At 41.4% G+C, this 19157-nt stretch overlaps 1 protein-coding gene across 1 annotated transcript in view; it reads right to left on the bottom strand.

The window, feature by feature from the left end:
• The window catches only part of NUAK1 (NUAK family kinase 1), a 127259-nt gene that overhangs the window by 12749 nt on the left and 95353 nt on the right, over positions 1-19157 (bottom strand). The window contains exons 4-5 of the mRNA XM_075600527.1: positions 16553-16618; positions 3494-3613 (exon numbers count right to left, since the gene is read on the bottom strand). Of these exons, the coding sequence (XP_075456642.1) occupies positions 3494-3613; positions 16553-16618 (186 nt within the window). The remainder of the gene's footprint in view (positions 1-3493; positions 3614-16552; positions 16619-19157) is intronic.

The raw sequence follows: 19157 nt of genomic DNA on the forward strand, positions 1-19157 counted from the left end.
ATAACTACTACTCTATTCATTGTTATAAAAACAGGAGTAAATATTTTAGAACAATCTCTTCTCAAAAAAAAGGAGTGATACAATACAGGGAAAAAAGGGATAGGCTCTTCTTTGGCAGCCCTTGCAGGAGGAAGAGATTTGGGGCCCTAAACATTAACTTAAAAAGATTAAGGACATGGACATAAATTATTGAAAACAGTTAAAATGTACTTTTTGTGTGACAATGTACAAAAGTCATAGGTTTATGAAAAAGCCACATTGGCCCTTTTTTTGATATTCTGTGAATCTGTTCCATGTGCTGGAGGAGATTACACTCCACTTTATTTGACTGGAGTACCAGAAAGTGGCTACACAGCATACTGAATCTGACTATTGTGGCGCACAATAACTTTCTCTTTCGCTGCAGTGAGTTTATTTAACACGTTAGAAGAAGCGCTACTTGGATTGAGAAGATTTACTACATAAGCCTTTCGAAATATGCAAATAAAGTTCTCGGAAATGTAAATTAAATCTTGGAAAACCAATAATCCATAGACAAAGTGATTTTATATGACAAATATAAATTAGGAACAAATATCTGTCATTATGAAATTATGTCCCCATTTTGCTATTGTTTTCGTCCTTGAAATTCAAGGTAAAAAAAAAAAGACAACTTTGGCTTCTATAATGTCATTTACATGATATATCGCAGGGGTGCGCAAAGTGGGGGGCGCGCGGTGCTTACAGAGGCCCCGTGCACTTCCCACAACATTTAAATAAGATGCCGGGGGAGCGTGCGAGGCCTCTGTAACTGCCTCTTACCTGCCCTCCGGCAGCTTCTGGCTACGCATCACCAGGACAACGCAGCAACAAATGATGCTGCAGGGTCAAATGGCAGGCTGTTGCCATGGCAACGCGATCACATGCCATTGTGACGTCAAATGATGCAGCCGATGCTGTAGAGAACGTTGGGGGGGGGGGGCAAAGAAAAAGGTTTGCGCACCCCTGATGTATGCCCTGATACTGCACAACTATTTCATTATGGGATTCATGACTACAGTTGGTGAAAAGTAACAGCTTTGTCATAGTAAAAACAAAATTGTATACAGTACATCTAAACTAGTGAAACTGATTCACATGAATAGTCTGTCATTTGATGTTTTCCTGAGATCGTATAGTGACAGGGCTGGCATGAAGGCAACTTGACAATATCATATAAATGTTCCTAAAACATACTGTACAAATTCCAATGAATAAATGCAGGTAATATGAGTATTCATGTTATTTGCAAAAGGTATTCATTTTTTTTTTAAACCAGGTTCTACTGTTTGCTCTCATGAATTTACTGCTCATCAATTTAATATTTTGCACAACTATGGAAATGCTAAAACTGACCCTACAGTTGATTAAACAGCATTAGAGCAAATGTATATAATTCTGCAGCCTATTGTGAGAGGAAAGCACTTAAAAACAGAAGGTTTTTTTTTCAGAAATAAAAATGCATAGCCACAGCCAAGGTTGGAACTTTCTCAATTTCTGCAGTTGACAGCCTCTACCCCAGTGTTTTTCAACAGGGGTTTCTAGGAACCCCTGGGTTCCCAATGCATCCATAAAAGCGTTCCCTGCAGTTTTCAGGTCATTTGAAAATTGTATTTAAAATCAGAGACAGAACATAAAACACAGACAGAGCTCAGTTTTTAGCACATCCAGTGAAACTCATACACGGTACAGTGCCTAAATATATATGTATAAATATCAAGTAAAATGGTCTTTTAGTTTAACATTTTTGGCCAAAATTGTTGTAAGCCCCTGAGCCAACTGCACGGCAGACCACAATTAGGTGTCCAGTATGTTTTACATTTGAAAATTGTACCACATACTCTACAGAACAATTTACAGTGCATCTGATCTCAGATACACTATTAGAAAAGGTTGGGGTTCCTCAGAATTTCACAATATAATTATTGGGTTCCTTAACCAAAACAAAAGTTAAAAAAAATAAAAACACTGCTCTAACTCAGGGGTTGCGCAAGATTTTTTTTGGGGGTGGGGGTGCACGGCGGTTACAGAGGCCCCCGCTCTTCAGCGCGAGGCCTCTGTAACTCACTTACCTGAATTGAACCGGCTTCAGGCCAAATGTCGCCATGGCAACGTGGCGTCAAATGACACAGCGGGGTCATGTGACGTCACTGATGCCGCATTAAAGGCAAGGGCAGCGCGACACATGGGGAGAGCAGGCAGGGGGGCGCCGCTAGGGTTGCCAGGTGTCTGGTATTGAACCGGACAGCCCAGTATTTGGTTTAGGGGTAGTGCCAAAGAGCGGAACAAAAGCATGGAGCAGAGAGAGGTGATGCTGTGTGTCCTGTCTGCCTGCCTCTGTCTATTTGTTCTGTTTTGTCCGTGTGTGTGTGTGTATATATTTGTACTTGCACTGTTTTGTGCGTGTGTGTTTTCTCTGGCTGTTCTGTGGGGGTGATAATGACAGTGAAGGGGGGTGAGAGGATGAATGGCGTGGGGGTGATAAGGACAGGGAGGGAGGGTGGGACAAGGGAGGGGGGATGAGAGAGGGTGAAGGGAGTGGGGATGAGAGAGGGTGAAGGGAGGGGGGATGAGAGGGTGAAGGGAGGGGGGATGAGAGAGGGTGAAGGGAGGGGGATGAGAGAGGGTGAAGGGAGGGGGATGAGAGAGGGTGAAGGGAGGGGGATGAGAGAGGGTGAAGGGAGGGGGGATGAGAGAGGATGAAGAGAGGGGGGATGAGAGAGGATGTAGGGAGGCGTCGGGCGTGAGAGGATGAGGGGAGGGGATGAGGATAGGGGGTGAGAGAGGATGGGGAGGGGTGAGAGGACAAAAGGGTGGGAAGGTGAGAGGATAAGGGGAGAGAGAGAGGATGAGGATGGGTGCAATAATCTTGGAATTTGTGGGAGGAGCATTAAGATTAGTATTGCTCGCCATGTACAGTATGACTGCAGGTCAGTTATTTATAAATGATCTGACCATTACGTAATTTGTTCTAATTTCACTCAAAGCATGCACCAATTTGCACTGTTTCATATTCTATTTCCTTAAACAAATCCTCGGAAGGGCGCTCCCTCCCAAGACTCCTCTGCAGATTTTTTACGACACAGAATATAAAGTGCTGCAAATTGGTGAATACTTGAAGTGAAACTTAGAAAAGATGACGTAACAATCAGGTAATTTATAAATAACATTCTTCCCCACCAACTATTCTCGCGCGCGTCGCACCTTTCACCATTTAGGCCAGTATTTTTGGACACGCCACCTGGAAACCCTAGGCACAGCGCAGGAAGGTTGCACCCCTCCTCTAACTCATACGAATACACCTGCAGATTACGATGAAGTGTAAAAGAAAAAGAAGGCTTGATAATAATCGGAAACAATATATCGGTTGTTCCAGAAGATCTCCATGAATTAATCATTACTATGTTCATTAATTAGTTAATTTTTGTATGGATTGTAAACAGGTTATCTACTTTCTTTTCTCTTTTAAACATACCTCTGGGCCTCGATAAGGCCTCCCATTCACAATTTCTGGGGATGCATAAAGTGGGCTGCCACAGAATGTCTGCAGAAACTTGTCTTTTTGGTAAAGGTTTGAAAGACCAAAGTCTGCAATCTGCAAGGTAAAGATTTAAAGATTAGTGTCCACTTACATTCAACTAGTCTATTCCAAAGCAGATCATCAATCTCCACGCAGGTTTTAAATGTACATCAACCAAGAGATCATAATACAGTATGCATTAGCATTAACCCTAAAGGGATTCGATTTGCATACTGGGATCTTCAAAGTCATTACGGTACTTTTCAATATTATTACAAGAGGAGTGTGGGTGGATTAAAACAGCTAATGAGGTAATAATAATAATTAAAAAAATACATTGTTTAGCATGTACCTGAATTTGCATATATTCCTATCAGTTGTTCTGAAAACAGTCTAAAGTTGCTTTAGTGCAAGGCTAATATGTAGCATTTTAGCTTGTTTGCAAACATTTAAACAAACTTCCAGTTTCTTACATATTGTTTTCTCCTGACACCGAAAAACCTCAATAGTGCATAGTCACTCAATTATGACTAGATAAAGCAATATTGAAGTATCTCATTGTGAGATTTTGATTGTGTTTGAGGAATGCAGATTACAAAAGAAGAAGAAAAAAAAAAAAAAACCTTGCCACGGCACAACTGCCTATTCTGAAACCTTATTCTCAGGCTTGGATTGCCTTTAATTGGCCTGAATTCCTCATTCTTATCAATTTACCCCGATTGGTTTGCAGGAAGTTGGTTTTAAGCCTTGAGAAGTGTGCCCTGTCAATCAAGAGAGAAAGAATGGACCATTTCCAATGCTAAGGATTCTATGCTTGTCCCTGACCTTTCTTCTGGCTCATAGTTCTGTATGCGTTTTGGCTGAAATTGCACCTTATGTTTTTCTTAGGAAAACACATATCTTAATGGCATGGAATGTATGAAAATGAATTGAAAAACATGATCTATTTGTTTTCTCATGAAGGAGCAAGTAGATTCAGCAGCCATGTTTTCATTATAGCCATTCAGGAAAACATTATTTACATTACAGTCCACTCCCATCCTCACAGACTGATGTTTATCAGCTTTTCCCATTAAAGCTGTCAGACCCCCAGAACCGAGATTAATAGAATTTGAGATTACTTCATGGCCTTGGCACTTAACAAGCACCAATACTGTTTTTTAAAGGGGGGGGGGGGACATTTTAAAGGAGTTGAAAATAAATACTTACATTTTTATATATGCCTCTTTTTGGAAGGTAGGTCATGCTTTCTTTAGAAACTTAGTAGCAGATCCAAATGTTTTCAATGTTGATATTAAAGAACTCAGTTTATCTGCAAGACCCCTTCATATTCAATATGACAGGTAAAGGAAGCTATCATCATAAAAATGACTAATATTAACTGCAGGCTGTGACATACTTGTGTGAGTCTTCCAGCTTGACAATTACATGCATCTTGCCTTCCATTGTACTGTGAATGTATATTCACACCTCAATGCCTGTTCATGGGATTTTCCTCCTCCATAGAGCTGCACAATAAATCAGTGTATGGATGTGGATTTGACAACTTTTCTGACAAATTTTTAATGTGGTCTTAATTTACTAAATGAAATAATTGGATTTTATATAAACAATGATATTACAGCTGAATCCTGTTATAACGCAGTGCTCGGGGTCCACATAATGAGACCGCGTTATAACCAGGATTGCGAAATGGCTGCTGTGCGAGGGCTTACCTGGCACCTGCAGCTTTCTCCTCTCTCCCTTCTTCGCCAGGCTGCATCCACGTGCGCATTGCACATCTCCAAAGTTTTTCTTTTTTTTTTTAAATAACATTCAATGCTTTATTGCTAACGGACACCGACAGACACACACACGCACACACACACACACACACACACACACGCACACCTCCCCCTTACACTAATAATTTCCGCATATCATGCAGCAATCGAACCCATGACCCTTCATACACTAGTAGCGATTATTTACCTGCTACAAAATAGGATTGGTGTGATGTCATTGACTCTATTATCAAACTTAACTTCAACTGCACAGTACTGTAATAATAATAGTAATAATTTATCAATTATAAAATAAATAAAATAAGAGAGCTGCAGAGAGGAGAGAGCTGCAGAGGAGAAAGCTGCATAGAGGAGAGAGCTGCAGAGAGGAGAGAGCTGCAAATGTCGGCTAAGTCCTTGCGCGGCGGCCATTTCGCTAAAAGAAAAAAAATTGGAGATGTTTTCAAATCTGGAGCCACACTCAGACCGCGTTATAAGCGGTTCCACGTTGTAGCGGATCACGCTATAACGGGGTTGAGCTGTACTTAAATACTTTCTTCCTTTAACATTAATAAGTTCCGGTTACTTTCTAGAAATGATTCCCTATCCCTAACTCTTCTGACTTTCTGTATGAGAAGCATAGACTGAAGGTCTATTTTCCAAGAAACAAAAAGATCTCACAATTGAAAGTTACTGTTGGAACTTTCTCAAATTCGCTCTGCCTATGTCTAACGCAAATTTTCATACAAAATTTGAAACTAAAAAGTTCAGACGAAATTAGACATTTTTTAACAAACTTTACTCGTTCTGATAAACTTTTGCCAATGGACTATTTAAATAGCATACCCATTTCCTCAACAAAAAATGGATTAAAACAAAACGTATTACCTATGTTAAATTCCCAACATATGTGTGGTTGAAACCTATACCAGCCTCACATTGCAACTACAGAATAACCATCCTCACACTGATGAGACCCGAAAGCTTGAAACAGCTGTGTGAGTAGGTGTTACTGGCTATGCACTTGTTTAACCCAGGCTGTGCTGAAAAGCGGTGTAATATGGCAGGCATAAGCTTATAGGGGTCCATGTTAAAGTGGATAAGAAACAAAAGGTGACACTTCAATCTGCATGTAATTTCCCAGAATTCCTAGCTACAGTGGAAGTACTTTATGCCAAGAGATAATGGGGAAAAGCTGAGTTGCACATCTGTCTGAGTCATGTGAATGTGCTCATAGGTGATATTTTTATTTCCTTTAACATTTTGAAAAGTATACATATGTGAAACACCATCTTGTTATTTCTGGTTCTACAATTGTCAAACTTATTCTGAGAAGGAAGTGTATATGGTCAGACTGTCCAAAGGCGATCCTACAGGAGTGAGAGGGGACAACTGCCTCCCTTTCCTCTCCCAAACTCCCATTTGGACTACAGTCATTTTAATTAAAAAATGCATAATTTCTCCCCATTTTGCCCCTCAACCCCCCCTCCCCCCCAATTCAACAAGTAATTTCAAAAGTATATATTACTTAATTACCTGATTGTAAGCAAAGCAAAACAAGTCAACATTTATTGAGCATATAGTCAATTTTTTTTTTACTTTTAATGGCTAGCTGGTGAATAAATAGCCACACAAATAGTTTTCCCAAATTTGCATAAAAATATGGTAAGCTTCAGCTGTATAAGAATCTTACTTCATTATTAGTTGATTTTATGTGATGGCACTGTATGTGGACAAAACCTGCTGTTATGCAATGAGCAGGGCGTTTTGCCATCTCGTTACACCTCAGAAAAATATATTGCAAAAGAAGTTAAAGGCCAACACAGCTTCAAATATAGAAAGAAAAAATGTATGGTATTATAATGGAATTCGTAGTGTCATCCCAATATCTTCAACATTGTGTGGTCAATTACCATGGTTGAATTTCAATCATGATCAAGGTCTCTCGCTAGGACTAAAATGTTGCTAAAATTTGACCACTATTTAGACGATACGGTGGTGTTGCATTTATCTTCTCGCTGAAATGCCAATGCCTCCTGTGGTAAGAAGATATGTCACAAATTAACTGAGAATATCGCTTACTTCATAATGGCCAGGTGGAACAGTTACATCAGTATACATGTCTCCACTTCCATGCACCCATTACTAATGTTTCCTTACAAAAGAGAATTAAATAGAAGTAGCTGTGTTACTCCAGTTATGATTGTGAGTACTTCAGTATTAGGCGATATCTTTTTCATTTGGACCAACGATTTATATTTTGTTGCTCTTCCTCAGGTGGAAAGATACTAATTTACAAAAGATTGCATGAGTTTAACATATGACTGTTTTGGTAATAGTCTTTGGCTTGTGTCTCTTCTGTCCGAATGATTCAGTCAGGGTTGTGAGGTGTATGTTCTGGTCTTGGGTCAGATTATATGCAGTGATATCTTCTAGCCTGGTTGTTCACGATCGCTCATTTTGTATGTGGAATGGAAGCTGGTGCTATGGAGGCAACGGTGTGTAGTTTTCGATTCTTTAGTGTTACTGTTCCCAGAAAGTTCACTAGGTTTACCGTGTAATCTATTTTGAATTTAATTAATTAATTAATGGATGGTTGGTCCTACATACTCTACACATTTCTCACTATGCCTTTCATACATTTATTTACCATTTTGTCTGCCATTCCTTGTCCAACACATCTGCCATTAGATTGTTAGCTCAGATTTTACATCTGTGTTAAACTCATGCATTACAGTAAGTAGAAATAGCCATGTTAGTGTAGTTGTGACAGTGCCCAGTAAATGAGTACTTCAGTATTGGGGAATACCTGGAATAACAATAGATTTTAGGTTACATATTCCATGTTAAACTCATGAAATCTTTTGTAAATCAGTATTGTATGACTGGAAGAAGAGCGCAAATCTCTCAAAAGTTTGTCCTAAAATATCCAATGTCAGTTCAAATTAAAAAAAAATATCACCTCATACTGAAGTACTCATTTATTTTACACTCACAAAAGAGCAAAGTCTTAGAAGTGGAAGAAACATTTGCAAGCTTAGCAAACTGTGGAGTTTTTTAAAATACAGTATCAACTAATATGAGTTGACAGCGAATGGTGAAAAGTGAATTTATTGAAACAGGAAGCTGGTGTATTTTTACATTCTTTAGCAAATATTTTAACTAAGTAATAGCTTGTAGTTATTTCAAAAATGCAATTAAGATTAATTATTACAAAGTACTTGTGTATGTTTACCTTTTGTTTGTAAAATAAGCAAGAATTGTTATCCAACACTTTGTCACAGTGGTTGGCTTGACCTTGAGTGATTTTTGTACTGCTAACAAAAAATCTTTGGCATGCATACAGTTCAGAGTACAACCTACTGCTAGGCTCCTCATCTCTACCACGTTAGGCTTTAAAAAATGACAAAAATGCGGTGTTTCATGCAAAGAATTCTGATAGGCAAAAACCATTGTGAGGCTTCTGTGAATGTTTAATCACCAAGGAACGCATTATTCATCTTGAGTTGTAAATTACATTAAAATGACAACTTTGTTTTTAATGATTTCTGGAAGAAGGCAGAGTACTAGAATATATGGTGAAGGGGGGGAAAGGGGTGGAAGGCACTCCTGCATCAACCTAAGTCAGTAAAAAAGCATTAGGAACTGAGGAGCAATAGGGATTATAGAACAATTCAGAATGCAGAGTACTATGTAATATAATGTGCGTTTTAGCTCAGTTGACCCTCATGACAGAACAGCACTGAAAGGGTTAACATTGTGGAATGTGTTTGATTAGAACTGAGAGCTAGGTCTCATCAGGTCAAAGAGGAAGATCAGGTCAGAGATCATGGTCTCCAAAGCTGACTCAAATGGGGTTTAAGATATTCCAACCATTAAGTATGCCTTACTAGTGGAATTTTTTGCACACTGTATACTTGAACAGTTTAGAATACAAAAAGTATATAATATATACAGTTAGGTCCGTAAATAATTGGACACTGACACAATTTTCATAATTTTGGCTCTGTACGCCACCACAATGGATTTGAAATGAAACAACCAAGATGCAATAGAAGTGCAGACTTTCAGCTTTAATTCAAGGGGTTGAACAAAAATATCATATGAAACGTTTAGGAATTGCAACCATTTTCATACACAGTCCCCTTATTTCAGGGGCTCAAATGTAATTGGACAAATTAACACAATCATAAATAAAATGTTCATTTTTAATACTTTGTCGAGAATCCTTTGCAGGCAATGACTGCTTGAAGTCTGGAACGCATGGACATCACCAAACGCTGGGGTTTCTCCTTTGTGATGCTTTGCCAGGCCTTTACTGCAGCTGTCTTCAGTTGTTGTTTGTTTGTGGGTCTTTCTGCCTTAATTTTTGTCTTCAGCAAGTGAAATGCATGCTCGATCGGGTTGGGATCAGGTGATTGACTCGGCCATTGCAGAATATTCCACTTCTTTGCCTTAAAAAAACTCCTGGGTTGCTTTCCCAGTATGTTTTGGGTCATTGTCCATTTGTAAAGTGAAGCGTCGTCCAATCAACTTTGCTGAATTTGGCTGAATCTGAGCAGACATTATATCCCTATACACTTCAGAATTCATCCGGCTGCTTCTGTCTTTTGTCACATTATCAATAAACACTAGTGACCCAGTGCCATTGTAAGCCATGCATGCCCATGCGATCACACTGCCTCCACCGTGTTTTACAGATGATGTGTTATGCTTCGGATCATGAACCGTTCCAAGCGTTCTCCATACTTTTTTCTTCCCATCATTCTGGTACAGGTTGATCTTAGTTTCATCTGTCCAAAGAATGCTGTTCCAGAACTGGACTGGCTTTTTAAGATATCGTTTAACAAAGTCTAATCTGGCCTTTCTATTCTTGAGGCTTATGAATGGTTTGCATCTTGTGGTGAACCCTCTGTATTTGCTCTCATGAAGTCTTCTCTATGGTAGAATTGGATAATGATATGCCTACCTCCTGGAGAGTGTTCTTCACTTGGCTGGATGCTGTGAAGGGGTTTTTCTTTACCATGGAAAGCATCATACGATCATCCACCACTGTTGTCTTCCGTGGACGTCCAGGCCTTTTTGTTTTGCAGACACCAGTGCGTTCTTTTTTTTCTCAGAATGTACCAAACTGTTGATTTGACCATTCCTAATCCTTGTTTCACTTGCATTGAGTGCTCCTTTGACTGCATGTTGTGGGTTCACAGCAACAGCTTCCAAATGTGAATGCCACCTTTTACCTGCTTAATTGATGATGAAATAACAAAGGAATAGCCCACACCTGTTCATGAAACAGCTTTTGAGTAAATTGTCTAATTACTTTTGGTCCCTTGAAAAAGAGGGGGCTACATATTAAAGAGATGTAATTCCTAAACCCTTCCTCCAATTTGGATGTGAATAACCTCAAATTAAAGCTGATAGACTGCACTTTAAGCCCATATTCATTATTTAACTGTAACTTTAATTTATTTTTGTACACAGCCAAAATAACAAAACTTGTATCAGTGTCCAATTATTTCCGGACCTAACTGTATATTTATTTATTTATAAAAATGTTTTACCAGGAAGTAAAACATTGAGAGTTACCTCTCGTTTTCAAGTATGTCCCGGACATAGTTAATATGACAAATAACATGGTTACAAATACAGTTACATAAATGAACAGGGTATACATTATATACACAGTATTATATATACATTGCATGCACAGTTAGAGAAGATGTATATTATAGGCTTATGTAACAGGTACAAAATGTGAGACAGCCTTAGTTTTGAAAGAACTTAAGCTGGTGGTGCATGTGAGAGTCTCCGGTAGGTTGTTTCAGTTTTGGGGTGCACGGTAAGAGAAGGAGGAGCGGCCGGATACTTTGTTGAGCCTTGGGACCATGAACTGTCTTTTGGAGTCTGATCTCAGATAAGTGCTGCATGTGATAGGGGTGAGGAGCTTGTTCAGATAGATGGGTAGCTTACCCAGAAAGTATTTGAAGGCAAGACAGGAAAGGTGAACTTTGCGCCTAGAGTCGAGTGACGACCAATCTAGTTCTTTGAGCATTTCGCAGTGGTGTGTGTTGTAGTTGCATTGGAGAACGAAAGGACAAATTGAATTGTAGAGGATGTCAAGTTTGCTAAGGTGGGTTTGAGGTGCCGAGCCATATACTGTGTCTCCATAGTCTATAATTGGCATTAGCATCTGCTGTGCAATACGCTTTCTGACCATCAGGCTTAGGGAGGATTTGTTCCTGTAAAGTACACCTAGTTTGGCATAGGTTTTGGATGTCAGGGATATGCTAGGGTCAGCTCTACTACACACATCACTGCAAAATGCTGAAAATAACTAGATTGACTTGAGGTAACTGTGCTCTTCCACCTTCACTACCAGGAGGCATCCTGGTAGATGGTAGTGTGAGAATTCACAAGAACTGGCCATGATCAGAACTTGTGTGAAGCACGAAAGCAAGAGTACTGTGTAAGCAGCTCTTCTTTCCTTGCAGGCTCCAAAGAACGGAGGGTGCGTTCAACAACATCCGGCTTCTCCCTTAGTTGAGACAATCGTTTGGCATTGGCTGAGACAGTGTCCCCTCCCTCTGATGGAGATTAGAGTAGGGTCACACAGACAGGGCATGACTCTGGTTCCTCTCTGAGCCAGTCACATTACTTGGGCGCGGCTCTGGCTTTCGTCCAGACCCTTGCAACAATTGAGCATGCAACCTTTTTGCAGGCTGCACACGCGGTCTTCAGAATTGGTGGGAGACGCCATCTTGCGCAGCAAACTTCACGTGGTGCGTTCTCGGGAAGGAAAACCACCATTTCAAGTGCACCAACATACAGGACCACGTGTCCCACACAATTCTGGCTAGAATCCGTTCTCTTACTCTTTGATAAAGCGCTGAGAGAGTGAAACGCGTAAGAGGGATATTGTACCACCTCCTGTCCATGCTGTAGTGTGAATCATATGAATAAACCTCACTTTTAATAGCAGAATCATTGTCTGGTCCTCACTTTTCATTTGCTGTGCTCTTCCGGTTCCTCGTCCACGTGGATCGTCAGGAACTATTTTCTTCTAGAATCCTTTCTCTGTAGGCCTTTACAGCACATGGTTTTACTGTCTACCAAGGGTAGGTATACCCCAGGCTAGCAAAGCTCCATCTGATACGCTGCACTCGGTTACAGTCCATTATGAGCACTGTGGTTTACGGTGTGTCGACGGCTAGTGATACTGTTGTGGTTCTTCAAGCAGAGAAGTATATGCACCAGAGAAGCAGGCACTCTACCTAAGACACCATCCCGTCAGTACCTTACGCCACCCCATCTGATCTTGTCCCCATAGTCTCCTTCAGGTGATCCTGGCCCACGGCAACGGGACCCCCTCTCCAGACGCCCTATGTGTCAGACCGCAGGGTGACTCCAAACAGCAATAGCCTCTATGTCACACACAGCTCTCCCTATGGATCAGAGTAGGCTGCAGTTCAATTGACACTACACCTAGCCTCCCCTTCCATTTTGGAAGCATATCTGTTAACTTCCAGCCTTGCATCACTGAAAGCCTGTCCCGTCGCTGATCTTCAAATGTAACAGTGTTTCCCCCACCCGCTGGGAGATCCCCCTGTTACCAGGTGTATGGTGCTACCTGTTGGTTCACAAGAGGCTGAGTTGTCCACCAATGGTTGTTGGGACTGCAGGACAGGCTTCTGGGGTATATACCCGACTTTTATTCCATGGTACACAGCGCCTCCATCTGCTGTAAGCTCCAGATGTATGGAGGTGATCTATGGTAGAAACTGTTACCTCTCCCCCCAGTAAGATTACACACCAGGCAGGAGGTATATTCAACTGGAACATATTTATTCCTGTACACTCACAGCACACAGCAGTCCTCTGCCCAAAACAGTCTCTGTTCTGGTCTCCAAACTTGGGATGGTCCCTGGACCTTCACCAAGGGTCAAGGGCCCCCGCAGCAGTCCCTGCTCTTCCCCAGCCCTCTAGTAGGACCAGGGGAAAAGATAATCACTCACTCTCCCCCTTAGGGCAGAGGATCAGGGACTGTCAGTGCACAACAGTCCTGCGTGATTACTGTTGAGAGAGAAGAGGTGAGACACTGCTGAATTTGGGGTTCCACCTCCTTAAGTACAGTAGGGGGAAGGTACTAGGTCTGAACCCAGGATTGGGCGGAACACAGACTTAGTCACACCTCGTCTCCTATCACTTAATGCAGCGGTGCGCAAAGTGGGGGGCACGGGCAGTTGCAGAGGCCCCGCGCTCTTCCCAGAGGCATTTAAATTAAATGCCGGGGGGGGGATCAGGTGAGGCCTTTGCAACTCTAAAACTTACCTTGACTCTTCCGGTGTCACTTGTGTTCATGGCAACGCGACGTCAAATGACGCCGCGTGGTCATGTGGCGTGATGTCACACGCATCAAATGATGCTGCGGGCCACATGACATGACGTCACATGACCCCACGGCATCTTTTGGCGCCACGCGAGGTAAGGAGGGGGGCTCAGAACGCAGGCGGGGGGGAGCAGCAGAAAAAAGTCCCTGACTTAAGGGACTGCCTGTGTGGAGAAAACCCATGATTAGTACTGGCACTGCCTGCTCTTACCAGGACTTGCATGTCAGTGAGGGCAGAATGGCACGGCATCTTTTGGCGCCACGCGAGGTAAGGAGGGGGGCTCAGAACGCAGGCGGGGGGGAGCAGCAGAAAAAAGTCCCTGACTTAAGGGACTGCCTGTGTGGAGAAAACCCATGATTAGTACTGGCACTGCCTGCTCTTACCAGGACTTGCATGTCAGTGAGGGCAGAATGGTAGCCAGAAACCAGCCATGGCTACACTTAAAATGTTTAACCGTGCTAACTTAATGTAACTGTATTTCAAACCATGTATTTGTTATCATAACTCTATGCCCAGGACATACTTGAAAACAAGAGGTAACTCTCAATGTATTACTTCCTGGTAAAACATTTTATAAATAAATACTGCACTATAATAATTCCAACTCAATCGCACTAGAATTTCATTTTCTAGCACCGTTTTGTTGTATTATTGTGCCTTGGAAAACCTGACAACACAAATCATAGACACTGCTGCCGGAAAAAAAAAACTGAGGGTTATCCACAAAGCGTTTAATCACATGCAGTCAGGTAACGGATAAACATACTAGCAAGTACTGCAGGGCTTTTTATGAATGGGCAGTTATATTGAAATGAAAGGATGGGAAAGTGTAAAATATAAAAGCTACCAGAGGCCACTTCATGAATGAAGACAAGCTCTGCTGTGTACGTGCAAAACGATATTACTCCACTTATCCCTTTCTACATCTTCTTGGGTGCCCTGTTACTGTTTATGTTATACAACAGATTGCCTGTTTACTTTGACAATATTTTAATGTCAGGGGACAAATTAAAATCACTGTATCCAGCTTCCCTGCAGTGGAAGTGCCCTGTCTTGGAGGCATTGTTTATAGTGGTCTGTTGGGAACTGTACTAGGAACAGCTGGGACATCGCCCAATAGTTTATCAAAGTTACTTTCTGCTTTCAGTTTAACCAGAACGTGAGCAAACTATAATTTTCTGCCCTTCCTAGCCTGCAGATAAGGATCTTTAAATATCTTTGCAAATAAATGGGGGGGGGGAGCAGTGGTTATGGTGAGAACAGCATACTGACAATGGTAACCCTCTTTTTGTTTAAATAGTCAGCCATTCTGTGAATACTGTATGCTGCTTTCCGTGTTAATGAAGAACGTGGCGTGTTCAGTTTATTTGAAAACTCTGCTAGATTGTTTTAGCTGGAAGGGATCAAAAGAATATTTAGCATATACTGCAGTAGGCACTTGAACTCTCTTCTTTTAATACGTCAGCTGACCTGTAGTGAAGTTGCTGTTATCTTCATGGCAATGTTCACAGGGACTGGATTTGTATAAAATGTGCGGTAGGACAGGACCGACTAAGGCAAAATAACCTAAAATCCTGAAGGATCGTAAAAGTTGTTCCTAAAAGTACCCAAATAAAACAATGCAGTGACAAATGTAAGGAGTTAAATATGGATGAATGACATATTTCACAAAATTAGACGGCTCTAATTATTTTTTAGCATTCTATTCTCCTCCTTTTCACTTTCTCCTCCTTCCCCCCCCCCCCAACCCCTCGATGCCCGGGGACCCTCCGAATTCCCCGCTCCGAAAAAAATTAATAATATGTGCCAAACGGACGTAAACTGGCTGTGGGGTCAGGGCTCAGGATGGTGGTCAATAGAATAGCTGCAACATCGGGAGAGGACGTCACAGCTTTCTATTGGTGTGTCAAACCTGGTGCAAATATCTCCAGAGCTGACGCATGGTCCCCCGATGGGAAATAATTTGTGGGAAGTGCTGCTTGAGAGGGTTTCACGTCCATTCGTTTTTACGTATGTCACTTTGTTTATATAAAGTCATGCTTAACACAAAGTGCTCATTCCTATTTTTCCTACTCCTAATTGGTCCTTGTGGTATGAGTAAGAAGTCCTTGATTAACAGGGTTTCCACTAAAAAGAAAAACATTTTAAATTTCCTAAAAACCTTTTTATCAGTGGGACTGCCTCTAATATTTATACACTAGGGTTACAGCATACAGTATTATTCATTTTATTCCTGGGTACACTTAGGGGAAAAGGGAGTTCATATGATATATATTAGGGTGCAGCAGCATTGAGGGATTCGTTTTCCAAAATGTTGTGTGACCATTGTTATATTACAGAACATATAATTATCACTTTATAATTCTGTAACATTAACAGTGCATGTTAAACCAATTGTATACACATGGCTGCAATACAATATCAAAGTACAAAGAACATTAGTACAAAAGCTGTAAAAGGTTCCGTATTTGGCACTTGAACCTTCTGGCACATACTGTAGTTAACCTGTAGACACAAGGAAAAGGATGGACACAACGGATGTTGTCAAGTAGTTATTGCCTCTGAGCATCCGAACCGTCTGTATATAGCAAAATCAAAATCATTTCTGAAGTCCGTTGACCCAATCCTTTTCTACATCTTCTACAGTACCCATTTGAACCATTGCAGGGGTCACCATGGGATGAGAGAAGCAGCCAGATAAGTTATTGAACTTTGTAACTATCAATTGGAATGCAGAAGATTTTTCTATTTTTGTATACATAGTTATCCTGTATCATGATATCAAATAAAGCAAAGTGAAAATGTTAATATAACACCATGTTAGGCAAAATTATTCAGATCAGAAAAAATTAAAGATAGCGTACCTTAATGTTACCATTTTCATCAAGAAGGATGTTTTCCAGCTTTAGGTCCCTATGTACAACACCATTCTGGGGAAAAATTAAAAAGTTAAAGATATATGAGGGGAATTGTATAAGATTGTGTATATACAGTATTATATACTTTTGGTATGGTTCCTCCACCATACCATTACCAACCTAAAGTTTAGCACTAGGTTATCTATTAGTCACTTGCTATGTGGTTGAGGAAAAAAATGACTGGAATCCATCCTCCTACAAAGCATTTGAAACACTGGATTTTTCTTGGTACCTCATTTCAACTCCCCTTCTCAGTCTAATGTGCAGAAGTAATATTATCCTGCTGTTGAAAATATTTTCTCTTCGTGCCAAGAGCCAGAAGTCAAATCTAATTCCATCTGGGTGCCTTTTCAGCTTGTAATAAACATTTCAGAAATGTATGTTTTCATTGTAGATTTTTTTTTCTATTACAACATTGTATTGTATGTCATTATTTATATACAGTAGCGCCATAAATGTACATAGCGCTTCATAGTAGTAATACATGGTGTAATCATATAACTAACAAATAATATATATAACAGGTTATGGGAATAAGTGCTTCAGACATAAAAGTAACATTAAGGAAGAGGAGTCCCTGCCCCGAGGAGCTTACAATCTAATTGGTAGGTAGGGGAACATATAGAGACAGTAGAAGGGAATTCTAGTAAGTGCGTCTGCAGGGGGCTAGTCGGGTATTGAGGGGAAGGGCATTCCAGAGGTGCAGGGCAGAAAGTGAGAAAGGTTTAAGGTGGGAGAGAGCTTTAGATACAAAGGGGGTAGAAAGAAGACATCCTTGAGAAGAACGCAAGAGTCGGGATGGTGCATAGCGAGAAATTAGGGCTGAGATGTAAGGAGGGGCAGAAGAGTGTAAAGCTTTAAATGCGAGTAGGAGAATTGAGTGTGAGATACAAGATTTGATCGGAAGCCAAGAGAGGGATTTCAGGAGGGTAGACGCGGAGACAGATTTAGGAAAGAGTAGAGTGATTCTGGCAGCAGCGTTTAGGATTGTAGAGGAGACAGGTGAGAGGCAGGAATGAGGGCCTGAGTCAGAGTTTTAGCAGTCGAGTAACAGAGGAAAGGGCGTATCTTTGTGATATTAAGGAGGAAAAAGCCACAAGTTTTAGAAACATTTTGAATATGAGAGGAGAATGAGAGAGAGGAATCAAGTGTAACCTCTAGGCAGCGTGTTTGGGCTACTGGGTGAATGATCGTATTTCCAATAGTAATGTGGAAGGAGGTAGTAGGGCCAGGTTTGGGAGGAAGTATAAAGAGCTCTGTTTTTGACATGTTAAGTTTCAGTCGGCGGATGGCCATCCAGGATGATATTCCAGAGAGGTATTCAGAAACTTTGGTCTGTATAGCAGGTGTAAGGTCAGGGTTTGAAAGGTAAATTTGTGTGTCGTCAGCATAGAGGTGATATTTAAACCCAAAAGATGTGATTAGGTCACCTAGAGAGTGTGTAAAGAGAAAAAAGAGAAGGGGTCCCAGAACAGAGCCCTGGGGTACCCCCACAGACAGATCGATAGAGGAGGAGGTGTTAGAAAAAGAGACACTGAAAGTACGATGGGAGAGGCAAGAGGAAATCCAGGATAGAGCTTTGTTCCAAATACCAAGAGTATGGAGAATGTGAAGGAGAAGAGGGTGGTCCACAGTGTCAAATGCTGCAGACAGGTCGAGTAATATGAGCAGAGTGTAATGACCTCTGTCTTTGGCAGCATGTAGGTCGTCAGTTATTTTAGTGAGGGCTGTTTCAGTAGAGTGAGCAGTGCGGAAGCCAGATTGTAGAGGGTCTAGTAGAGAATAGGCGTTGAGAAAGTGTAGCAATCGAGAGAATACAAGACATTCAAGGAGTTTGGAGGCAAAAGGCAGAAGGGAGACAGGTCGGTAGTTAGAAGGACAGGTAGGGTCAAGCTTGCTGTTTTTTTAGTAATGGTATAACGGTTGCATGCTTGAAGGAGGATGGAAAGGTACCAGAGTAGAGGGAAGAGTTAAAAATCTGTCTGAGCATAGGGATTATAGAAGGAGCAAGAGGTTTTAGGAGATGGGAGGGAATGGGATCAAGAGGGCAAGTGGTAGAGGGAGAAGAGGAGATCAGCAGTGACACATCCACCTCCGAGATAGCGGAAAAAGAGTCAAGAAAGACAGGAGGAGAGTTGGGAAGCGGTGTGGGATGGGAGTAGGCAACAGATGGGATGTTCTGACGTATGGATTCCACCTTTTCCTTAAAAAAGTCAGCAAAGTCCTGAGGTGAGATGGAGGAAGAATAGGAGGCAGCCGAGGGTGGTCTGAGTAGAGAGCCAAAGACAGAAAAGAGTCAGCGTGGGTTATACTTGTGTGTGTTGATTAGTGATGAAAAGTAGGTTTGTTTAGCCTGAGAGAGGGCAGAGTTGAAACAGGACAGCATAAATTTGTAGTGAATGAAGTCTGCGAGCGTATGAGATTTCCTCCAGAGGCGTTCAGAGGAACGAGTGGAGGAATGCAGCATGCGTGTGTGGGAGTTTAGCCAGGGTCTGGGGTTAGAAGGGCGAGACGGCAGAGAGAAAGCGGGGCATGTAGATCAAGAGAGGAA

This window comes from Ascaphus truei, chromosome 5 (assembly GCF_040206685.1).
Source record: "Ascaphus truei isolate aAscTru1 chromosome 5, aAscTru1.hap1, whole genome shotgun sequence".
Lineage (NCBI taxonomy): Eukaryota > Metazoa > Chordata > Amphibia > Anura > Ascaphidae > Ascaphus > Ascaphus truei.